We start from the raw sequence: 26,084 nt of genomic DNA, 5'->3' as shown, positions 1-26,084 counted from the left end.
GCATATGCAACATATCAAATTCGTACTCACTTAGCACTAACTCGGTTGCTTGAACCATATATAAGTTTATTCATGAGCATCCACCTGTGCAAGCATGCACATCATAATGGTATAGCATATACCATTATGATGCATGCCATAATATCAAATTGCCAATCTTAAGCTCATTATGTAAGTCATATCATGTTGCATATCATATTCTCATTCAATCATATTAGTAAAGTATGGAATTAATTTTAGCATTTTTTACATAAAAATTACATCATACAAATTAATATAAGTTTAAAATTAAAAGCACAACCATATTGTAATATAGTGTATTTTTATACTTAGTTAAATTTAGAGATTTCTGAAATTTGGCTAAGTGTTGTAGAAATATAGGTAGAACCCTCGATGTTAGGGCGTGATAATTGAGTCTGGGCTTGTCCCAGGTCTCATCAACAAGACCGAAATGAGTCAATTAAAAGGTAATAAAAAGTTTTATTTTTAACCTTTAAATTCGAGCAAAATTTGGGTTAAATTCAGACAAATTTTAAAGTATATATAGTTAAATGCGCTTCAAAATTTTGAGCCCAATAGTATTTTACTTTTTTGAATTCGGGCTATGATTGGCTCAAAAATCACAATTTTTCAAAAAAGGCCCGAGTCTGAATTGGATCAAACTGGATCAAATCCATATGGTTCAAATTAATATGGATCTGGACTCAGTCTAAGACCCATATTAATTAGGATAGGATCTAGCTTAAAATCCAAATGAATTTTGATCTTGGATCCAGACTCAACAAAAATACAACTTGAAATTCAATAAATAGGGTTAAATTAAAGGATTTTAAAGTTAAAAAGACTCCCAGTGGGATAAGCTACCCTCTGGAAGTTTTTGGATATTTATTTATTAATAAATAAATAATTAAATAAATAATAAATAATAAATAATATTTAATTTTGAATTTCAAAAGTAACTAACTAATTAGGTTCTCTAGAAGATCCCATTAATAATCTTAGAAAGAGTAGAGTTGTTAAAAGAAAAACAAAAGTTAATAAAAAAGAGAGGGAAAGAGTTTGAAAAAATCAAAAGAAGGGCTTTAAGAAATTAGGAAAGCGGAGTTGGAAATGGACTCCCATATGGGAAGTACAATCTCTAGCCCTCTTTAGAAGGAGATGGAAGGGGGGGGGGGGTCACCCTCTAGATACCTCTATTTAAACTCAAAAAAAAAAGGGAAGAAAGAAAGAAAGAAAGAGAGGAAGGAAGGAAAGAGAGAGAGAGAGAGAGAGAGAAAAGAAGGAAAAGAGAAAAGAAGAAGAAAAAAAAAGGAGTTTCTTCTTCTCCGATCATCTGACGCTTCTTTCATCGTTTTCAAACTTCAAATAAGGTACGGGTTCGTTCTTTTGGATTTGAATAGGGAAAAGAGCCTAAATCTGATTTATGTGTTTTTTTTAAGGAAACCATAAATCTAATTCGGTTTCCTATGCTTAAAATCAAGGAAAAACCGATATATTCATTGTTGTTAAGTATATTTAAGATTTAGGATTAGATTTGGTATTGAAAGCATATAATATTTCAAATTTCAGCATACAAGTATATATATATATATATATATATATATGTGTGTGTGTGTGTGTGTGTGTGTGTGTGTGTGTGTGTGTGTGTGTGTGTGTGTGTGTGTGTGTGTGTGTGTGACATGGCATATATACAAAGGTATGGTTATGTACACCAATTTGTATACAAATAAATATGTATAGATCGAATCAAACATAGGATTCTGATTAAAAATAAATATGGAACTTGTATCCCTAAAGGTTTCAGTCACGCTTTGGATCGAATATAAAAAAAAATGTGGTTGGTGTCCTATTAAGGGAAATCAATAGAATTGGCCATAGCAGCCAGGTAAAACTAGTATTTTTCTTATTTGGAAATTGTGTTCCTTAGATCCACAATGAATCTGTATGACTTTTAAGAATCATCATGGATTTGAGGCTCATAGTGGGTTTTTTTTAAACTAACAGAACTCGCTGTCTTGTTGGGTTTAGGCTATGTTAAACTCTTTTTTTAGAAATCCGTTTGTTTTTCTATCTTGTACACGTGAACAATTCTGAAAGGGGTTCTTTTTATTCACTATGCATATTTAACCAGATTGGCATAGCTAGTATTAACCAAGTCTGTAGTGTTGTGGGTTCTGCAGTGTTACCTATGCAAAAAGAAAAAAAAAATCTGACAGGCCCAACCGATCCACAGTCGGTTAGGCAATCGAGTCTATTTTTGGCCCCAGCCAACTGGTCGTCTGGCCAGTCTTGAGAAGGGCACAGCCCAAGTCGACTGCATTTGCTTGGCCACGTGCTTGAAGATTTTGGAAACAAAAAATCAAAGAGTTTTTTTTAGGTCTGATTTTTTTTTAATTGAGACAGAACATTGGACTGTTCAGCCCCAGCTGACATAGTCGGTTGGGCAGAGCACTGCATTGTTCAGTCCCAACCAACTGGTTCGATTGGGGCTGAAGTTCGGTAAATAATAATAAATAAATAAATAAATAAAATTTTATAAATCATAATTTATTCAATATTGTGCATTACCACTAGAATTTTGAATATCCATTTTTATGCTTGATCAGTGATCTCAGATTTTTAAGGTTTCACATTTTGTTTAATCTTCTCTTATGTGAGTGTTGGTTTCTATCAAGGGTGAGTATTTTGGACATAAGATTGTTATTGCATTTGATTCACATATTGTGGTTGTGAATACCAAGTTTAACCAATTGCATTGATCATTCATCAAAAAGAAAATACTTATTTTTTGCATTTGAAATAGAGAAAATGTGATTTTGATTTTCGATTTATGTATTGTATATAATCTAAGTTTAGACATGATTTCTCACACGCACTTACAAATGTGTGTGTGTGTGTGTAAGGTGAGTGGGAGTGCAGAGAATGGATTGGGTTTGGTTCAACCAGCCCTTTCCTTTAATTGGCCTAGGTCAGGCTGGTCGGACCAGACCAAATCTAGTTGATCTGACCAAGCTTGACCCTCGATTACGGACCTGAACACAGCAATGCTGCTGCAGGGTGCATAAAACCTTGTTGAGCACTGCTGCTGCTCAAAACAGCATGCCACCAACTCGCAGGTTGGGGTCTGCACAACCCCCAGCCTACTGGATTTTGGTTACTGCGATAGACATCATGTCTACCACAACCTACTATATAAAAAATATATAAAACTGGTGGGGCTATGCTTATTTGGTGGGGCTATGCTTATTTGGTGGGAGCATTTAGTGTACATCACCAGATGTTGGGATGTTGCAAGATCAAAACCCAATGGTATATTGTGTACCTGGAAGCATACTTGTCAAAAGAAAATAAAGAGTAGCATCAGGGCAGATCTTAAAAAAAAATTACAAAATCTTACGTAACCCATAGCATAACACTTAGTTTGAATTATCATTATCCATTTATCTCGATTGTTAAATTTATTTTCTAAAAATATTATTTTCTAAATAATGCATTTCGAAGACGATTTCTCTCAGGGTCGGCAGGACCCATTGTCGTTTTGAATATTTTTTTTGTATATTAGATTTCAAACTCATGAAACTAAATTCATATCAATTTATCATAAATTTGTCTGAAATCCTATCTGACTTTATTTCAATAAAATTTATCAATTATTTTATAAAATTTTATCTTTTCAAAAATTTGATTCTGAATGCAAATTTCACTTAAATCAACTCAAATCAACTTTAATTTTCATATGATGTTTCTTATGCTTTATTCTAGGATAATTTACATTTTTACATTTTTTCTTGTAAGAGGTAGCATTTTATTTATTAGAAATATCCTAAAGAATTCATTGGTATTATTTCTAGATTCAATCGAAGATTCAAAATTCAAATTCAACAGAAAATACAAATTATTGTTTATTTTAAACTTGAATTAAGATTCAATTAAGTCTTAATTTATATTTGAATCAAACTCAAATCTAATTATAATATCCAAACATATTTATTAAATTTGAGTTCAAATCCAAACTGATAAAATTTTAAAAAATTTAAATCAAAATTTCAATTAAATTCAGCTTAAACCCAGATTAAATCCAATTAAAAATCAAAACCCTGATTTAGAATGAATTCTCAAATCGAACTTTATTCTAAATCCTAAATAATACTTAAATTATAATTAAATTTATAACTTAATTTTGAATAATATTTTAGCCTTAATTTACTATTGCTTCTCGTAAAGTATCAAAAAATATGAGTTTTATAGGACACTGCGTAGTAGGACGATCTCGTTCGTGAAAGTGCACTAGCATTATCACAGATTGGATGAGTGTACCTGGGAGCTCGAGGCAGATATGCGTGAGCACTACCCACACCTTTCAGTACGTTCTAATTTTATGGACGAAATTATTTTAAGGGGGTATGGATGTAATATCGTGTATTTTTATAGTTAGTTAAATTTAGAAATTTATGAAATTTGGCTAAGTGTTATAGAAATATAGGTAGAACCCTCGATGTTAGGGTGCGATAATTGAGTCTGGGCTTGGCCCAAGTCTCATCGACAAGACCGAAATGAGCCAATTAAAAGGTGATAAAAAGTTTTATTTTAAACATTTAAAATCAAGCAAAATTTGGGTTAAATTCAAGCAAAATTTGAAAGCGAAATTTGAAGTATATACCGTTATATGCATTTCAAAATTTTGAGCCAACAGTACTTTACTTTTCCAAATTCGGGTTACGGTTGGCCCGAAAATCATAATTTTTCAAAAATGGCCTGCCTCGATGGGGCCGGGTCCATATTGGATCAGACTGGATCCAATCCATATAATCTAAATTAATATGGATCTTGACTCAGTCCAAGACAAAATATTAATTAGGATAGGATCCAGCTTAAAATCAAAATGGATTTTGGATATGGATTTAAATATTGGATCGGGATTCAGATCTAAAATCCAGTTCCAATAAAAATACAACTTGAAATTCAATAAACAAGGTTAAATTAAATTATTTTAAAGTTAAAAAGACTCTCAGAGAGATAAGGTACCCTCCAAAAGTTTTTGCATATTTATTTATTAATAAATAATTAATAATTAATTAAATTAGTAATAAATAATATTTAATTCCGAACTTCAGAAGTAGCTAACTAATTAGGTTCTCTAGAAGAGCATATTAGTAATCTTAGAAAGAGTAGAGTTGTTAAAAGAAAAACAAAAGTTAACAAAAAAGAAAGGGAAAGAGTTTGAAAAGTCAAAAGAAGGGCTTTAAGAAATTAGGAAAGAGAAGTTGGAAATGGACTCCCATGTGGGAAGTCCAATCTCTGACCCTCTTTAGAAGGAGCTGGAAAGGGGGGGGGGGTGTCAACCCCTAGATACCTCTATTTAAACTCAAAAAAAAAAGGGAAGAAAGAAAGAAAGGAAAGCGAGAGAGAAAGAGAGAAAAGATAAAGGAGAAGAAGAAAAAGAGAAATTAAGAAGAAGAAAAAGGAGTTTCTTCTTCTCCGGTCATCTGATGCTTCCTCCATTGTTTTCGAACTTCAAATAAGGTACGGGTTTGTTCTGTTGGATTCGAATAGGGAAGAGCCTAAATCTGATTTAGGTGATATTTTTTTGAAGGAAACCATGAATCTAGTTTGGTTTTCTATGCTTAAATTAGAGAAAAACTGATATATTCATGGTTGTTAAATATATTTCTGATTTTGGATTGGATTTCATATTGAAAGCAGATAATATTTCAGATTTAAGTATAGAAGCATGTGTATACACACACACACACACACACACACACACACACACATATATATATATATATATATATATATATATATATATATATATATGACATGGCATACATACAAAGGTATGGTTATGTACACCTATTTGTATACATATAAATATGTATAGATCGAATCAAACATAGGATTCTGATTAAAAATGAATATGGAACTTGTATTCATAAAGGTTTCAGTCACGATTTGGATTGAATATAAAAAATTTTGTGGTTGGTGTCCTATTAAAGGAAATCAAAAGAATTGGCCATAAAAGCCAGGTAAAACTGGTATTTTTCTTAGTTGGAAATTGTGTTCCTTGGATCCATAATGAATTTGTACGACCTTTAAGAATCAGCATGGATTTGAGGCTCGTAGTGGTTTTTTTTTTCAAACTGACAGAACGAGCTGTCATGTTGGGTTTACGCTATGTTAAACTCTTTTTTTAGAAATCTATTTGTTTTTGTCTTGTACACATGAACAGTCCTGAAAGGGTTCTTTTTATTCACTGTGCATATGTAACCAGATTGGCATAGCTGTTATTAACCAAGCATGTAGTGTTGTGCGTTCTGCAGTGTTACCTGTGCAAAAAGAAAAAATAATAATTTAATAGAACCAGCCAATCCACAGTCGGTTGGGTAGTCGAGTCTATTTTTGGCCCCAACCGACTCGTCGTCTGGGCAATCTTGAGACGAGCACAACCTCAGCTGACTGCAGTCGGTTGGGCCATGTGCTTGAGGATTTTGAAAAAAAAAAAGAGATTTTTCTTTATGTCTGGTTTTTTTTTATTGAGACAGAACAAGGGATTGTTCAGCCCCAACTGACACAGTTGGCTAGGCAAAACAGTGCATTGTTCAGTCCCAGCTGACTGGTTCGGCTGGGGCTGAAGTTCGGTAAAAAATATATAGATAGATTTTTATAGATCATAATTTGTTCAATATCATGCATTACTGCTAGAATTTTGAATAGTCATTTGTATACTTGATCGATGATCTCAGATTTTAAGGTTTCACATTTTGTCTAATCTTCTTTTTTGTGAGTGTTGGTTTCTATCAAGAGTGACTTAGAAGTCTGAGTATTTTGGACATAAGATTGTTATTGCATTTGATTCACATATTGTGGTTGTGAATACCAAGTTTAATCAATTGCATTGATCATTCCTCAAAAAGAAAATATTTATTTCTTGTATTTGGAATTAAGAAAATGTGATTCTGGTTTCTGATATATGTATTGTATATAATCTAAGTTCAAACATGATTTCTCACATGCACTTACAAATATATATATATATATATATATATATATATATATATATATATATATATATATATATATATATATATATATATATATATGTGTGTGTGTGTGTGTGTTGGGGGGGGGGGGGGGGGGGGAGTGCAAAGAATGGACTGGGTTCAGCTCAACCCACCCTTTCCAAGAACTAGTCTAGGTCAGGCTGGTCGGACCAGACCTGATATGGTCGGTCTGACCCAGCTTGACCCTCGGTTACGGACATGAACACAACAATGTTGTTGTAGGCTGCACAGAACCCTGTTGAGCACTGTTGCTGCTCACAGTAGCATGCCACCAACTGGCAGGTTGGGGTCTGCATGACCCCCAGCTTGCTGGATTTTGGTCACTATGATAGACATCATGTCTGCCATAGCCTAGTATATAAAAATTATATTTATAACTGGTGGGGCTCTGCTTGTTTGGTGGGAGTAGTTAGTGCACGTCACCATGTGTTGGGATGTTGCAAGATCAAAACCCAATGGCATGTTTTGTATTTGGAAACATGTCTGTCAAAAGAAAATAAAGAGTAGCATCTGAGCAGATCTTAAAAAAAAAATCTGGGTAGTGATATTTACTAATAAAGCCAGCCGACGTGCAGTCTGCTCGGCAAACTTACAACCTGATAAAGCCCAGACGATTATTGGCTAGGTAGATTAACCAAAACAACAAATATATATATATATATATATATAGAGAGAGAGAGAGAGAGAGATAGATAGATACATAGATAGATAATAAACAGTATGGTAAACTGAAAAATAAAATTTTTGGGCAGACTAAACAAAAAATAAAAAGCAATCTGGGCAGATTTTGAGAAAATTTTTTGGGCAGATTCAGGACTATTTGAAAAAAGTAAAACTGCAGGGCAGTTTTAAAAAGGAATATATGTGCATGCTAATGTCCAGATTTACATGCTTCTATACATGACCAGATTCACATGCATGTGCAGATTTACACATGTGTGCAGAATTATACATAATTGCATATTTACAAATATGATCAGATTTAGATGAATAATTAGATCTATATGTTCATATACATATTCTAAATTTACATGTCTAGAATTAATGCTCATGATATAGACATGTTTGTATCCAGATTCATATTTGTTAAATCCTCATAGCTAAGTTTATATTCACGTATATAAAGTGCTCATGTTTAGTTCCAGATTTATATATGATAAATGTTCGGACTTCATGCATGTTAAACAACTAGATTACACATGCTTATAATTGAACTGTTATGTGTGACTTCATATGAACATTGAAATGGTGGTATGTGACTACCAATGTTCTTCTGTGTACGGACAGCATGGTTTGGACTCGGTGGGTATGTGTTGTACTCTGAGCCTGCAAAAATAATTATGATTATGCATGATTAGGACATATAAAATGTTGTTTACATACATATGCATGCAAAAAAAATGAGAATCCTGAAAGTTACATGGTTGTTTTACTAGCATGTTCACACACATTTTTTCATATTGAGCATGAGATAAATCATGAAAAGAAAGTTGCACTTCTACAATCATGTAATAATATGCATGTGAAATTTGTTATTTTATACATTCTTATTTGGAGTGTAAGAATGTGCATTTCAGAGCATGTTGAATGATTGCATAAGTGTCATGCTCATTGTGGTTTTTTCACTTGATGCATTGGTGGTCAAAAGTGAACCACTGTAGGCCATGTAGGCCACGAGCTGGTGTTGCTCTATGTTTAGTTTTTATGCATTACAAAGATCAACTTAATGTTTATTGAATTTTGAATTAACTGCATTGTTCATGTTGTAACGGGCTGAGGTCCTGTGATGAGTTTCACATGCTGATTTGCGAAACGAATGATGTTGTGTTTTGCATATTGATTTGCAAAACAAGTATTGTAAAATAAATCATTTTTTTGATAAAAAGAGAAAATAGTGTAATTAATGTTTTTCCTAGATATCCCTTTCTTTAGTATGGAAATCCTGGACTCTGATTTTGGGGAACTGTGAAGATGTTAAAACTCTGTGTGTGTTTGTGCTCTTGAACCCAACTAGGTGGTTTACCTCTCGGCCACGGTTTTAGGAAGATTTTACCACTTTGCCTGGAGGTGGTGTGTAGACACAACTGTTGTTATTGGTATACCAAGAAAGTGGCATTAGTGGATGTTGATTTTTCTAATGTCCCGACATCTTATATTGATTTCTAATATTTCAATGGATGATGTTGTTTCTTGATATTGGTAAATGGCTAAGTGTGAGACCCAATAATAAAATACAAATTGTGCGTTAAGCTACAACTGGGTACCTAACTTGAATTCAGAAATTTGTTGTGCCCATTTTTTAGTATCTGCGGGTTTTAATGAAAGTGAAAATAAAATTGTGTGCATTTAATAGGGACATACATACAAAAGAAATCTCTGATAATAACTTAATAAGTTATTCATGCATATGCATTGATTCTATGCATAGTTACTGTTCTGCATTAGATTATGCATCTTTACTGCTTTCTTACTTGTGATGTATTGTGTTACATGATCATTGTTCTTAAAATGTATGAATAGTTATTTGAAGTATGAGATAGTTATTTTATTTTCTCTAAAAATGTAGCATGAATCTGATTTATGTTCTTCTTGCTTATTTGATTTATTAGAGAAATTTGTACGCAGGATCTATGATTCTGACACTGTATTTCTCATATTTTCACAACCTTAAATGTGTGATGAGACAGGCTGTTACTGTGAGCTACGAGGACTATAGAACTACTGGACATTCTACTTTGGGACAGAGTGACTCCATATTTTGCTCTACTTGTCTTTCCTTTGCTTATTGACATTAAACTTTATTGATTGATAAGTAAAGTTATTTTGGGTTTGGATAATGGTGGTGTAAGCTCCCTTGTGGTTGTAGATGTGATTATGACTATAAGACTCTGAGTCCATGGGTTTGTTTCTACAACTATTTATATATATATATATATATATATATATATATATATATATATATATATATATATATATATATATATATATATATATATATATTTCATGGGTATGAGTTGGGGTTGTTACACATATAGCCTCATTTTCTTTATACACTACAATTTGTCAAGGTGTGTGTCTATCTGGTCTTGTTCTATAACCAATTCATGTCGAGTTTGTCCTCTTTTCAAACCATGACATGTATGCAAACAAGATTTTCAAATTCGAAATTGCATGGACAAAATTTATTAGTCAATGTAAATTTTACCATGACTAGAATGCAATAAAAATTAAATCTAGAATTTTTACTATAGATGCACATATGTATTAGCTATCGACAGGCAAAAACATAGGTTCAATCTCATTCGAATCATGGGAAAATAAATCTTTCATTAGAACATATTTTCTGTTAATAGAACAGACCTGTCCAATTCAGTATTACTAAAGAAGCATCAACCAACGAAATTATAGAATTAAATAAATTATGTAATTTTTATTATAGTTAGTTTAGTGTGCCTGACACAAGCTTCAAAAGAAATCAGGTCTAAACTTCATACCAGTATATAATTAAAATTCATGTAATACATTTTGTTCATGTTCTTGGATAGATTGTGTTTTATAAATTTCAGGTTCTGAAACACCCTTTTGTGATTTTTAACTCTTAAACCATAATAAATTAATACACAAATATTATATAAAATCACATATAAATATTATCCATAAACATTAAATAGTTTGGAAGAAATAAAATCAACAAAATCGTACAGCCTTCGCAGAATTTTTATTAGGACAAAAAATTTATGTTGACTTACAGAGGTTGTATCTCCCAATCCAAGCCTCAAACGAACCCAAATTGTTATTTTGACTACTCCTATATGTTTGAAACATCCCTCTAAAATTTGAGAATTTTTAGATTCACCATTTTGGAGAACCATAAATTTGTTCAAACTGATCAGAATAGAATTAACAAGACAACATGGCACTCATTAAGCACACACATAATTTCATAATTTTCGTAAATAAAATACCAAATCATACATCTTATGACTTTAAATCAGCATAAAAACATCACATACATGAAAGTGTACCTCTAAGAATATGAAAATCACAGATATCCAATTCATAATATGAACCAAATGCAAAATCCTATGTACTTACATAAGAACATACACTTTATCAAAAAATGATTTTCGAAGAAGATTTTGGGTTTTATAAATACCTCCAACGAGACTTCTAATTCATCAAAACCATATTTCATCAATACATAAACACTACCAACATGTTAAACATGTAAACACAATTCATACCATAGATCTAGATCTATAAACAACCACAAAATCGGTAGAGGGAGGGATTCTCTAACTTTCCTTATCAATGTCCTTCTTTAATAGGTCTCATATATAAAATGTAAATTTGACTTTTGTAACCCTAATTAGCTAGGATTTTTACATAATATATTTAATTAGAACCTCTTTCAAATTAATTAATTGATTAGGTTTATTAGCTTATTAAATATGACAAGAAGGTAAGGACGTCCCACCCAACTTTGATTGGTTTAACTTAATTGGATTTATCTCATAATGAGATCTAAGATCTAGGAGGGGCCCACATAGAATGGCATTCCACCCTATGGCTTCCTACTTATCAATTTTAATCAACTACTATTTTAAGTCAGATTAAATTCCTAATTCAATATCCTAATTAATTTTCATATTGAATCCAAATTTTATTTAAGTTAAATCCACATTTCAATTCAAATCTAAATTCAAATCTCATATCTAAATTTATATTTAATTAAATTTAAATTTTTATTTAATTAAATTTAAATTTTTTAATTAAATTTAAATTTCTATTTAATTAAATTTAAATTCAAATTTATGTTTAATTAATTCTAAATTTAATTAAATTTTAAATTCAAATTCACATTTAATTCAAATCCAATTGAAACTCAAATTTCAAATTGAAAATCACATCACAAAAGAAATTCACTTTAAATTGAAATTAAATTTTAAATAAAATTCAAATCAAATTGAGATTCAAACTCAAATTAATATTTAAATTAAATTATAATTCAAATGAAAAATTAAAACCAAATTTTGAGAGATAAAAATTCATCTTTATTTATTTAATAATTAAAAAAAATGCAGGTATTACATGAATGATCTATTTAATAGTCGTTGGGTTGTTCCCCAGCCCTAACTTTGATAGTTGCAAAACAAGCGGGGTCTGGTCTAGTCAGATGCTGGTAGGGGTGGCAATCAAGTCGGGTTGGCGTGTCAGCATACCTCAACCCGAACCCAACCCGTTTATTAAACGGGTCGGCTGTGGCAAACACGAACCCGACCCGTTTAATAAACGGGTAACCCGGCACGACCCGCCAACCCATTTAATAAATGGGTTGGGTCGGGTAAACGGGTTTTCAGGTTCGCGGGTTGACGGATCGGGTTGGCAGGTAGTCAGGTTGGCGGGTCGGGTTGACGGGTCGGCAGACGGGTTGGCGGGTTGGCGGGTTGACCCACCCGCCTAACCCGTTTATTAAACGGGTCAGCCGGGTTGGCGGGTTGGCATACCCCCAACCCGAACCCGACCTGTTTAATAAACGGGTTACGTGGGTCGACCCGTTTATTAAACGGGTTGGCTTAAGCCCAACCCGAACCCGCCTAAGAGGCGGGTTGGCGGGTCGTGTCAGAAATTGCCACCCCTAGATGCAGGTAAGACCATGCAAATAAATATGTTTGAAACTGGTCATGCCTTTTTACCCATTCCACATGAAAGAACGATGTAAATGACTAGTTTTCAGTGGGGCCAATACACATATAAATTTAGATAAAAAAATCCATTCACACTAATTTAAACTTAATGTTGGACCAAGTTTAACTTATTCCATATCCGACCCGTTTGCATTCCTAGGGGCTGGAGAGCGAGGTTGGAATAAGCTTGGTCCTGGTCAAGTCAGTCCAAGCCATAGTGACTAGTGAGGCTGGTAGGCTGGGTGGTTGCAGCAAGGTTGACCGGGCTGGAACTGGATCCGAAGCTATCCGGTTCCCGGAGCGTGACCCGAGCTTGAGTGGGGCCCTTGACGTGGGCGTGAGCACCGAAGTGGGACAGCGAATCCCCAAAAGAAAGGTTTCATTTCAAGCCAATAACGTCACGTGCGGGCCCCACTTCGAAACTCCAAGAAGCAAAAAGTATGAGAAACATATTTCCGAAGGATTTCGAGCGATCTGACGTTCGTTATTTACAAAATTGTCCATACTCTTCCTTAGAAGTGATAAGATTGTCCCAAACTGAAATTATAATAATACCTATATCTTACAGAGAATTTCAAATGACGAGAAGCAAAAGGGAGTGGGATATCGGATAATATATTGGCGTTTACGTCTTTAAGGAAACGAGGAACTGAAGAACGAAATGCGACTGTATATGATTCACTTTTATATGCATCAGAAAAAATTCAAGCCGTTGCATTGAAAGATCGACGGTTCGTTCTTGAGTCTACCGAGATCTATATGTGCGCGGTGCGCTTGCAGCCATTAGTTTATGTCGTCACTACTCAATGGGCAACAGTGTTTTAGGCCGAATTTTTTACCCTTTTTCAGTACTTTGTAAATTCCGGATATTTAGAAAGCCGGATTTTGTAGCGTCCGTGATCATGATCACTCGTGAAAAGAATCCATGAAAGCATTAAAAAACGCGAAACAGAAAAAGTAGAATCCGAGGGGCTTTTGTTTCTCTTTTTTCTTTTTTTCGCTCCCTTTCGCTGATCGCTTGATTAGAGTTTCTGGTCCTGCTCGGAATTTAGCGTTCCGAAGCTTCTAGGCCTCTCTCTCGTTTACGTATGGATGCGTTGGAGTGTGTTCTAAAACCCTAATTTACTAAGTTTGTGAATTTCCCTTCTTGGATAGATGAGCGATAAGAAGGTAAGGAGGGGGCGCTTAGTTTCTTGTGTTTTTTGGAAACTAATGCGTTTTCTTAGCTTTGTCAGGTGCAGTTAAAGGGTGGTTTTCTTGTTTTCTGTCATTTGGTGTGTGAATTAGCGGGTTGTGATTCGTTGGTTTGATTTTAAGTGCTTTTTTGAAGTCTGTTGCGCTTCATGGTTTTATTGAAACTAGGGTTTTAGTTTTTTTTTATCGGTTTTTTATGTAAGTAATAGTCCGCAATTATGATAAATTTGTGTGTGATTCGTTGTTGCGATTGAATGGTGCTTGGTGTTTTTTCAGTGTTTTTGGTTTCTTCTTTCACTAATTGGTTGGTCATGAGATGAGGAATCAGTTCGTGATCGGGAACAATGGATTTGGTGTCTTAAGATTTAGAAGAATTTCATGAAGTCATGCGATTTTGATGTGAACCAATCTGGTATTTGTTTGAAGATTGAGAGTTTGAGTTGGTCTTTTTGATGCGTCGATCATAAGGCCACGAAACACAGTTAGTTTCTTTGTGAATTGCGTCCGAAATGACGGTTTGAAGAGGCAAGTTTTCTGAGGGAATCAAAGGGGCATGGAGACGACACTGTTTTTGGATCGCTTGGATGCGTTTTGCTTGTTGTATTCTAAATTTACGTTGTGTATTTGGAGATGAAGATATCACCTTTAATTTGTGAAATACTCTCCTTTTGGAGAGAACTTAGAGTGGTAGATCCTTCCTCCGGTTTTGCTTATTGCTAGTCAAAAGTTAGACGAAATATGTGAACCAAGGAGATTCAACATGTGACTTTTGGGATGAATTTGATTGGTTAATTTTTGGGCATTTGGATCTTCGATCTGTCTGTCTTGTTGGTTAAAGATAAAGCTCTGAATTTGAGCATTATGGTAACGTGTTTTTTGGTGCAATTTGGTGTTTATGAATGTTGAGTTTGGGATTTCGATCTCTTATTAGTGATCTGAGGAATGTTAAAAAAGTATTTCCGATGTTGCACTTGTTGGTCATGGTTGTTTAGGATGATGCTTTCTTTGATTATGGTTGTGGTTTTCTAAGTTCAGTGTACTAGAGTTGTTATTTATTAAGTTCTAGAAGAACATTAAGACATCACTCTTAATCCATTGGCAGTGGAGAGTGTTAAATTCTTGACCAATTGCTTGTGCTCGTTGGTTGTGAATATGTAGCTGTCTCTCTTTGAGGTGCGGATTTTCTTGAAGTGAAAATAATGTTCTTGATAAAGTAGCGCCTTTGTCAATTCGGCAGGAAGAGGAAAAAAGCATGGAGGCTCGCCAGTTTCTTGTGGATCCTCTAACTTCTGCATCCTGTTTACCTCCAAGAAAACGCCTACTTGCTGGATTGAGGAGGCAGAATGAATGCGTACCACTTTCATCGTCTTCATCCTCCTTCTCATCTTCCTCTTCATCACCATCATCGTCTGCATCACCAACGCCATCATCACCATCGCCATCATCATCATCTTTGTCACCAACATCTATTTCATCTGTTTCCAGTGAATTCAGTGTCCATATCCATGACCTTCTGAATGGCAATACAAGGCTTTTCTTCTCCCCCGAGGAGGTGATTGAGGTCTCTAGGTCAGCGGCTGTGGCTGCTGCTGAATTTGCAGCTGCAGCCAAGGCTACAGCTTTGGAGAAGGCAGCAGTAGCAGCTAAGGCAGCTGCTGCTGCCAAAAGTGCACTTGAGCTTGTGGCTTCTGCCACTGATAAGTCTTGCATGAAGGAAGTACATAAGAAAAATAAACCCAAGAAGCATGTCCCAATTAAGCTTTTGTACAAGGGTAGGCGTGTGAATGCCAATTGTGAGGATGGGAGGGCTAAAGGCAACAGTAACTCTGTTGTTAAAACTAACAAGAGAAAGCCTAACATGGATGATGGAGAAAGGAGCTTCAACGTACTGGGACAGGATAGAGCTCTAGCAACACAGAGGCATATTGATGACGAAGAATTCGCTCTCCAGCTGCATCGAGCTATGAATAGTTCCCCAAGGATTTTAAAAAAAGCTATGAATAATGTTTTGCAGACTAAAGATAAATCAAATGATTCTGACCATTCCAGGAAAGTTCTGAGCCACAAGAAACATAAAGGACCCAAGTTTGCTTCATTAGGAAAAGTTCAAGTTAACAGTGAGTCTCAAATTTATAAAGGCAATATAACATCTTTATGTGATGTGCATGGTAGTGGACACATGGAGAGTGAACAATCTACCTCTGCTATAGAGACTTCTTGTACCATGGAAGAGAAGGGCTCCAATCATTCTCCTACGGAGTTTCTTTACCAAGAATACAAGAAGAGGAAAAATCTGCATCAAGTAGAGAGAGAAGCTGGCCATTTCATGCTTGATGATAAACAATTGGTTGATGCTCTGGAAACTGGCAATCGTGATAGGCCATCATTTAATCATAAAAAGTTATTGCTGAACCTTGGTGAGATTGGAGATTGTGAGAACCAGTCACTTTCGTTTGAGATTGCTCAAGCTGGAAAGTCTGAGATTCTTCAGCAAGAAGAAGAATTGGAACCAAAAGACTTGCCATCAGCTGAGGCAACTGCATCACAATCTTGTGCTGATAGGCTGAAATCTGAACATGTTATGAGAAATAAACCTTTATTCACATTGGCTTCGTCTGAACAGCATGAAGCATCAAGTGAGCCATCATCCATGTGGAACTGCAAGAAGTTTGTGTTCACACAATCCCAATGTGTAGCGGAAAGCAAAAGCTTGTGCTCCCTACGTACTAATTCTACAATTACTATGGGGTGTTCTTCAATCAAAGTTGACGAATGAGGTAATGTCTTTATATACAGATCAAAGAAAACTTTTTTGTTTAGTGCCGTCATAGACTATAGATGTTACACATTTTTCTTGTCACTCACAGAAGTTAGAAGGATAGAATTTGGATCTGGTTCTTTATTAAATATTTCTGTTTCAAAAGACTTTTTCTGTCATCTTAGAGAATGCCTAGTTCACAATTACTTGAAAGGTGATTACCTAGTTCACAATTACTTGAAAGGATAGGTTAAAGCATGTGGCTTCTACTAATTTCATGATTAGCTTTTCGTATTTTTTCCACAAATATGTTTTTTTTTTCTGAATTTGTTGGAAACATGGAATTTTTGGGCCACCTTTTTCAATGGGAATGAGGTTTATCATGTTGTCTTCTAAATCTTTCAAAACTTGAACTCCCTGGAGTCCTGTTAATTTAATTTGCTTTGGATGGAGCTGGTTGTGAATGTTAAGTAATGTTTTCCCATTCACTAATCTCAAGATTAGTGTATGCTCTGAATGAAACCAACTAATTGAAAATGATAGTACCAGTTTGGAATAATCAGATTTTATTTGTGGAAGACCGCCACATGTTATGACATTTGGTTTTTAAACTTCAAATTAGTAACTTACAAGTTTGGTAATGATCATTATCATTCTTGTAACGATGATACATGATCTCACCTTACCTTGGGAACAATTTGTGATTTGTAGAGCAGCTCAAGAAAGTCAAAACAATTAAGTTTTTTTATTTTTGGGTTCAAGTCGTGGTCTTTACATTTCATTGGATGAGCTATGGGAACTCGTAGTTAATGTGTTAGGGCTTCATACCAAGATAGCTCACAGTTACCTAGAGTGGCCTGGATTTCTACAAAGCACCTGGTTATAAACAGAATCTTGTTAAAAAGGAATTAGATGCTAATATAATATGATGCTGCTTTCACCATTTTTTATTAGGGAAAGTTGGAAATTGAAGTTTATCAGTTATTTTTTAAGGTGTAAATTGTAAGAATCACCTACTGAGCTTATAAAGTGAATCATATTGTGTAGCTATACATAATAGTCAAAATGAAAAAATGTATGGATACATGGCTCTTTAACTCCCAACTATTATTGACAGCAAGGAAATTCATCTTTACAAGGCAGTGTATTCTAAAACCGTTCAGTATTTTTTATTACTAAGTTTATTTCTATCATGCACCAGCACCATTCATTTACAATTTTACACTTGTCTGTATAAATGGTACTTTTGGTCTGATAAGTTAACAATATTACATACCCTTGAATGAGTAGCCAAAATGAGGATAAGCTTATTTATGAAGCCATATTTTGAGCTAACAGTAGTAAAGCCAGGATGCCAGGCTGGCAGGATCTAAGGTTGTACCAGTCAGAGGTCAAGAATCCTAGTCCCCATCTGGCTTTCTAGAAAAATCTCTTTCCTTCCTCTGTCTCAAGTAGGTGAACATATGCAGCTCAATAATTTAATTTCAATCATAGGTTCACCGCTTTGAAGTGGTCTGAGTATCCTTATCTAATTGTAGAGATCATCATGGCAAAAGCTGAGGCATGTATTGCAAATTATAAAAAGAAAAATGCTTCATTGAGAATGCCTGACATTTGGATCAAGAACTTTTGTTTTTACATGATCATCATTGTGAGACCAATCATCACATTGGAATTGAATGTGGCATCTTACCTCACATTCTTTATCAATTGGAATTAACCACTTCATGCAGATAACTATGTGGACGATAGACTTCTCGTTAAAATGTCATGCATTGGAATTTTTTACACTGTGCACGTAATTTGGCTTTACGTTGGGATTACTGAAAATCCAGCTGTGTGGGGTTGAAGGAGAAAAGTACCCAAGCAACTGATGGCCTCAAATGTTCCCTCTCAGGTGAGGGTTGACACCTATTAAGTAAAAAAAACATTAAAAGGGATATTGTGAACACAACAAAATGTTGACTCAAATTACAATGTGCCACTCTTAAGTGGTATGATACATAACAAAATAGTACACAATGTATGCCACTTGTAGGTGATGACAACTATCTAATGACTATAATTTTTGTAGAGCATAATGCAATTACAAAATTGTTGTTACACATCTTAAAAATCTCGCTCAAGTTGCACATCATTCTTGAACATGTATGACTTGTCCAAATAAGTAAAATAATTATGTTTGGCTCTTGAATACCCCTTTGTTAGGATATCTACAATTTGATCTTCAGTCTTGATGAATGTTAGCTCGATCTCCTTTGGTTTAGCACTTTTTTGTACTGTGGTAATCTATTTGAAAATGTTTTACCTGTCATGTAAAACTGGATAGGTGACAAAGCAATTGTACTTATGTAGCCATAAAATATTGTTTGTCGCTGCACATGTATCTTCAATATTGTTTATCAATCTCAGCAACTAGATTGGCCAATGCCCTCATCCACCCTCGTTGCTCTATATTTTTCTGTTCTTGCTCTTCCATGATATGAGATTTCTTCCCAAGAATACACAATAACATGAAATAGGTCTTCTAGTTTCTAGATTACCTGTCTGATTCGAGACAGAAACTTCAATAACAGTTTGAACGTGAGACCTAAGATTGTTCTTGTGATATATAAGGTTGCTATTTGATTCATTTACATATCATGTTATTCTTTTCAATGCTTCCATGTGGACCACAATAGGATTATGCATAAATTCACAAGTTTTATTTACTGCATATGTTAGGTATGTCCTTGTTAGCGTCTGGTATTATAACATGCCTACTATATTTCAATATCTTTTGGATCTTCATCCAACTCTTCCTTGGATAAATTTTGTTCATCATTTTTTTGAGTGTCGACTGATTTGCAATTATGCATGTTGAACCATTGGAATATATCGCAAGATATTTTTGTTGGATAATTCAATGTAGTTTTTTCCTTGTCTACTTTAATTTCCAAATCTTTCATTTTTGGAAGTCTTATCCAGAAAATGTTTTAAATTAGCAATCAACCTTTTTGAACTACCTGTGGAGATCATGTCATCCATGTATACAAGAATAATAACAATTCACGTGGGTCCTGATTATGAAATTGGAGAGTTATCTTTCATGCAAGGGAGGAGCGCAGAGTGAGCATTAGAAAGAACTTGTAACTTCCCCACTTCTTATTCCTGGTTACCTTCTGTTAGAAGTTCCTTGTGGAATCCTGGCTCTTGATGGCACTGTAGAACCTTCCGTACCATACCAGTGAAACCTGTTTTACATTTTCTTCTGCAAATTACCACATCCTTGATGTGATCACTGCTATTATGCATGCATTATATTATTGTCATATGTGGCCTACACTTTGAATAAATTTCCCTCTTACTTGGGTTAAGAAGGTGAAAGCATTGTTTCCTTACAGTGTCTGCAACCAGCTCTTATTGTGCTTTGGTCTTAAATCCTTTTATGAAGTGTTGACCTTCATTATCTTCCTTTAATGAAGTGTTAGTTCATGTGTGAGTTGGACACACTCTGTTCATTGATATGGTTCATGTGTCCATTCATTGAAGCTATGGTTTCCATGTGACTGCGTTGTTATTCTAAATTAGGTATATATTTTTGACATGGTTAATGAGTGAAGAGGCTATCTAGTTGTGTGATTTATATGCTTTTTTTTATGATGAGGAACCCTCATCGAGAACCGGATCACTTAATGGGCCCACCCGCCCCTCTACGAGGTAAACCCCGGGTGGGATCACCGACGCCCAAGCCCTTACGGAGCCCACCAGTTAAAGGCACCTGCACACCCGACGAAGGGGTCAGCACCTTCTCCCTAGGTCCACTACCACTCAGGCAACCTGGGCGGGTGTGTTTTGTGATTTATATGTGAGAATTTTTTTGGCTATGGTGTGATATAGAAACCATGTTGTGGGTGCTTAATCATTGAATGTGACAGAGTTGATTAACCATATATGGCAACCTGGGTGCTTACTTGACTGTTAGATAGTGCATCTAATCTTGACTGGGTTGAACACACCATGTCACATGATGCTACTGGCAGTGCGTCTGTTTGCCTTTTTTTTCACTCGATTTTATAATCTGGCTATTTCCCCAAGTTTATTTTACTATTCCAATCTGATAGACCAAATATTTATTTTTGTAAATTGCGTGAGGTTTAACTTTTACCCCTTGTGTTTAAGGAACAGTGTGTTTTCCCCTAGCTGCTATTGATGCTGTGAAGTGGGCGAAATTTATCGTGTGTGCTACAAATTATTTAGTGTGAATGTGTAGACAAATGGCATGTTTAACATGAAAGACCTCATGTGGCAACATATAAATTTGCAAACAGTGAAGGAAAAATCCTGTTTTTGTCTTGAATTTGAGTTATCAAAAGTTTTATCTTCGAGCCACTTCTGTATCATGCCCAACTAAGCTTGAAACTACAGGCTTGTAAGAAACAGATATTTTTTGTAACGTTTTATCTACTCCATTGTGGGTGACGATGGATACCTATTGATCCCTAAACACTACAGGCATGTGAATCAGAAATATCGCATTAATTCAGCTTCTGCTGCAAGATCACTGAAATGTTTGGAAATTTGTTTCTTATTAAGAACAAGTGTCTAGCTTTGAAAAGGAGTGCATAGAATGAAATTTTTCATATTGCATTGTTATGCTTATTCATGCTTGCTTCAGTGCAATATTGATTGACCTGTGTGTGTGTGTGTGTGTGTGTGTGTGTGTGTGTGTGTGTGTGTGTGTGTTCATGGATGTGATAGAATATTTATCCTCTCTTATGGACTGGTATATTTCAATTTTGCAGATTGTTTTTCAAGTAGCAGTAACTTCAGGTTGCAACTGCTACTGTATCTAATATGTGTATCTCATAGACCAAAGAGAAAAAGAAAACACGGATCTTTGCTTTTTAGTTTTGCTCTTTCATCTGCTGGACCTCTACAGATGGTGTATGTACTCATTCTGGTCGCTTACAAGACTTGTATGCATTACATCAGAAAACAAAAGTAGCTATGCAGACAAGCACCGACTGTGCTCAAAGCGAGTTGTTGTTGTACAATCTTGCTGGTATTACCATATGGAAATATTTCGGTTCTTTCTTTATGTTATGATGTCATGTAATCAATTATACTATCTTACAAGAATGAATGATTGATACCTTATTAAGTGATCAAAATCTAGTGTTTTTTATAATAATATGATCATCGGCTGTTTGTACAAACAAATGGCTCGACTTGAAAGAAAATTAAAATATTTCAAACAAGTAAAAAGGCCTTTGGTTCTTTGTTGGAAATGAAGAAGTTGGTAACAAATAACAGAATGGTTAAACAAAGATCGCCAAACATCAAACTTAGAGATCAATCTTCTATCCGAGAATAGTCTTCTAGCGTTTTCTGGGAGGTGTTTTTGTGGCGTTTTGTCTGGCTAAGAGAGGGAGGAGGGAAGGGAGAGAAGGGAACACAAAAATGCAGATGGACACAGCACAGGAAGGGAAAAGTTTTGGTCCTCTTCAAATTTTTGATGATTTGAAATGGATGTCAAATGCAGACTTGATGAGATTCTCAAGGCTGCACTTGTCCTCTAATGTTGTCTCTCACTAACAGCAAGTTGCTGTGAGGGGGAATGTATGGTATGGCCTCTCCATAGAGGCTTATGACCAGGTTCGGAAGTCATTTTTACAGGTGTGTGTCTTTGGACACGAATCCAGTAATTCTCCAGAAACAGGTTTGCGTCTTAAATTTTTGTTTTTGGATAACAAAAAAAAAACTCAACGCTCCCGAGCTCATTGGTGTAAAAACCCTAGGTCCCCCTTGCCACATTAGGGAGTACACTCAGCTTTAGCCTCATGGCAAGGGATGCTTACTGTAGGCTTTAGAACTCACGACATTCTAGCTTGGTGATGTTCACGAGTCACCCCTACGAGATTTCAGAATCTTCATGCAGCTGACTGTTAATTCTGGGTCTGGAGAACTGGGTATATATATATATATATATATATATATATATATATATATATATATATATATATATATATATATATATATATATATATATATATATATATATATATATGTGGAAATTCGCTTTTTTATCTACCTTGTTATTTCTTCTCCTATTACGTGAACCACTTTTAAGAATGAAACATATATCCGTTTTTGAATTGAATCTTAAAATGGAGGAAAAATTAAGAGTGTGGTTTGAGTGCACCTGAAGATTTGGGAATATACGGGTCATAGTTGGATCTGGTAAAAGGCTCATGCCCGATCTGATCTTTCCTCAAATGCAGGAACTCAGATATTTAGATTTGATATCACAAATCTCAATTCCAGGTGCATTTGAATGCACCCTCAAGGATAGGAGCGTTAAGGAAATAATTTTATTGGGTGTTAGAGAGAGAGAGAGAGAGAATATACGTATGTTTTATTATATTGTTTACTTTTTTCTTTTGGTCTTTTTGTGTAGGAAATAAACCCTTTTTCCTATTTTTGTATGGTCTAAAGATGGAAAAGACATGAATTTTCTTGTATTTTCTATAGTATTCTCCTTGACCAATAATTATTTACAAAATGAGCAGCCGCTACTGCTGCGACGTAATGGTTGCAACTTTTTTTTCAGAAACTTCGTTTCGGGTGGTTTTGAAGACGCTTCAGTGTTAGGGATGGTAATCAAGCCTAACGAATCGAAGAAAAGGTGTTTAAGCTCGTGACATTCTTGTGTTGAGTCGAGTCAAGCTGAGATCGTACTCATGGCGAGCCTGACTTAAAAGAGCCGAGCTTTAATTGGCTACATATAAAAAAATAACTTTTTTAAAAGTGAAAATTAATAGACATTGGCCTCTGAACATACTGAACCAAGCTCAAACTGGCTGATTTACAAAATAAATACACTGTTTTGAAAGCAATAAGCAATAGGAATTGAACTCTAAACTTATTGCTTCAAAGCCAAACGCTTCAACCATCACCACCTGAGATTTTCTTAAAAAAAAAATAGATTTTTAACGATATTGCAAGTTTTTTCAAAGGGAAAAGTTGTGCTTGTTTGCTACAGTTCACGGTGCAATTTTAAAGCACGAGCCCTACTCTGAGTAAAACAAATTAAGAAGAGGAAGACACAATGTTTAACGATGATAATGGTATAGGAATAGGATCTTTGCCTTCACAGGCTTGCTGGTTTTTCTTTTTTTCGACATAGAAAGCTGGGGTTAGGCGGACCCCTACCTGTTTATTGAAATGAAAACAATATGCACATATTTACAGTGGAGGAATCCACGATGCAACCAATGTCTATCATCACTAGTTATAGACTTTGACGCAAGGATTTTGGCTTCCTAGTTAAAAGCTTTTTTTTTATAGAAACAAAATCTTAGATGATATCCTGCACACCCTATGATAGCTGGCTCACCCTTATCCTGATCTTCATTTCACATCATCCTGCCATCTTTCCTTCAACCTGCTTCGGGCATGATTATCCAATATTTTTTTATACTGTTTCCTTAACATGCAGCACTGGGGATTGTGATCATCGCTTCGTAACAGTTTGAGACTTGTATGTGTCGGTCGGCTGAGATAAATGCAAAGTAAATATTTCTGCCGGCACTCAAACACACCAGTGCTGTCTCTGGAACGATGAAGCATGCCTGAATCCCGATCGTTATCTAATTTAGAGAGAACAGAGTTTGAGTTTCAAGGGAGTGCTAATTTTTGTTGGTTGAAGTTGGATTTTACTATCTTTTTATTTTATTTTATTCTTGAGCCAACTAGGCCATGGGGTTCTCCGGCTCGTGGAGGCAAGAGTTTCCAAAGTGGGGTCGGCTATTAGATTGGTATAGCGGTATAGGGCTGCAAACAGATCAGATATGGACTGCATCTTGTTAGATCTAAATATGAACCATATGCTAGAAAATCGACTTTTTTGGACACATCTACATTGTCGATACAATGTCATATCGAGTCCGAGATCTCTAATTGTACATGCAAACAATTAGTGAATTTCAAACCCACCTTTTAATGTAACTTATAACCATGAAAAGGCAAATGCAAGAAGTATATATACTTTAAATGCATATCATACCATTGAAAAGAAACATAGAAGAGTTGAATGAGGGAGACATGAACTTACTTGGTTTTTGTAAATGATAATTGAATGTGGGGATTGTGGGTGATAAGGAGAGGAAGACTACAATAAAGCATGGAGAATGAGAGGTATAAATAAAGTAAGTAACGTCATAAATTAGTTGGCTAAAATAATTATAGTATCTTTCTTTTAAGAGAGAGAGATCCTACAAAGTTAGTTTTGGATAAGAGTATTTTTTATATTTTAAGAAAGAGATAGGGAGTCTGTTTCCTAGAGAAAGAGGGAGGGATTTTTTTTTTTTGGATAGTTACTTAGTTTGAGAGAGATCCTACAAAGGTAGTTTTAGATGGGGTAACTTTTATAGTTTAAGAAAGAAGGGAGTCTGTTTCACACAAACATATATATCATAGTAATGATACGGAGCACCTAGATTTTTTGAGATCAACAGTTGTGATGCATCTTAAATATACTTTCTTAAATCTTAAGTTGTTCTCCCTCTCTCACACATGCACACGTGGACCTCTCTCTCCCTCATGACATGGATGATGGCATGCACAGACATGCATCCATGTTTATCCACGTTGCCATCATGCTCACACATGAATGCATAGAGGATGGCATGCTCACACACGCATCTGGGGATGATGGCATACTCACACATGTATTCATGTCTAACAACCATGTCCAATGTGGAAGGGCATGGATGCATATGTGTAATCATGCTATCATTTGTGTCTACCCACATATGCATGTGTGAGTCAGAGAGAGAGAGAGAGAGAGAGAGATCATCATCCATGCATGTCTATCCACATGTATGTGTGAGTGAGAGCCTGAGAGATCCACGTATGAGAGAGAGATACGTAATATTTAAGAAAATCATTTTCATCCTTAAAATAGGCCCCATTGATTTCTCTTTTAATGAGAATTTAGAAAGCATGCAAGTCTCATTTAAATAAATTGCATGCATATTTAAGTTGCATCATAGTCGTTGTATCTCAAAAGATCCAACAACTATTACAAGGGAGTAGATGCTCGACAAGCATCGTATCATTACTATATATATATAGGGTCACTAAAATATGTGAACGGGAGTATAAACCGAGATTTTTATGGATTTTTTTCTTAAATTTTACAGTACGAATGTGATCTAGATGCTTGGTTTTATAGAAATAGACTCTTGGATCATCCGATTTCAATGTATAAGAAGGATCTTTTAATGCTTGAAAATTAACGACTTAGAACTTTCATGAATATTTGAGCATCCAAAAATCACATTTTTTCATAAAAAATACATGATCCAACAATCGATTTCTAGCAAATGTACCATGTTGAAT

General features: G+C 35.0%; 1 protein-coding gene across 2 annotated transcripts; it reads left to right on the top strand.

Moving 5' to 3' along the window:
• Positions 1-13,714: 13,714 nt before the first annotated feature.
• Positions 13,715-21,853, top strand: LOC149835766 (uncharacterized). Of its 2 annotated transcripts, none has more exons than XM_090010652.1 (3): positions 13,715-13,918; positions 15,180-16,719; positions 21,485-21,853. In XM_090010652.1, the coding sequence occupies exons 1-2, from the start codon at positions 13,904-13,906 to the stop codon at positions 16,716-16,718; spliced, it is 1,554 nt and encodes a 517-aa protein (XP_089866778.1). In that variant the 5' UTR covers positions 13,715-13,903; the 3' UTR covers position 16,719; positions 21,485-21,853. The 2 variants fall into 2 exon arrangements, with proteins under 2 accessions (XP_089866778.1, XP_089866779.1); XM_090010653.1 differs by lacking the exon at positions 21,485-21,853 and adding an exon at positions 20,868-20,990.
• Positions 21,854-26,084: the final 4,231 nt, after the last annotated feature.

The sequence above is a fragment of the Nuphar pumila genome, chromosome 6 (genome assembly GCF_984573655.1).
Source record: "Nuphar pumila chromosome 6, dmNupPumi1.hap1.1, whole genome shotgun sequence".
Lineage (NCBI taxonomy): Eukaryota > Viridiplantae > Streptophyta > Magnoliopsida > Nymphaeales > Nymphaeaceae > Nuphar > Nuphar pumila.
This window is presented reverse-complemented; position numbering and strand designations above follow the sequence as displayed.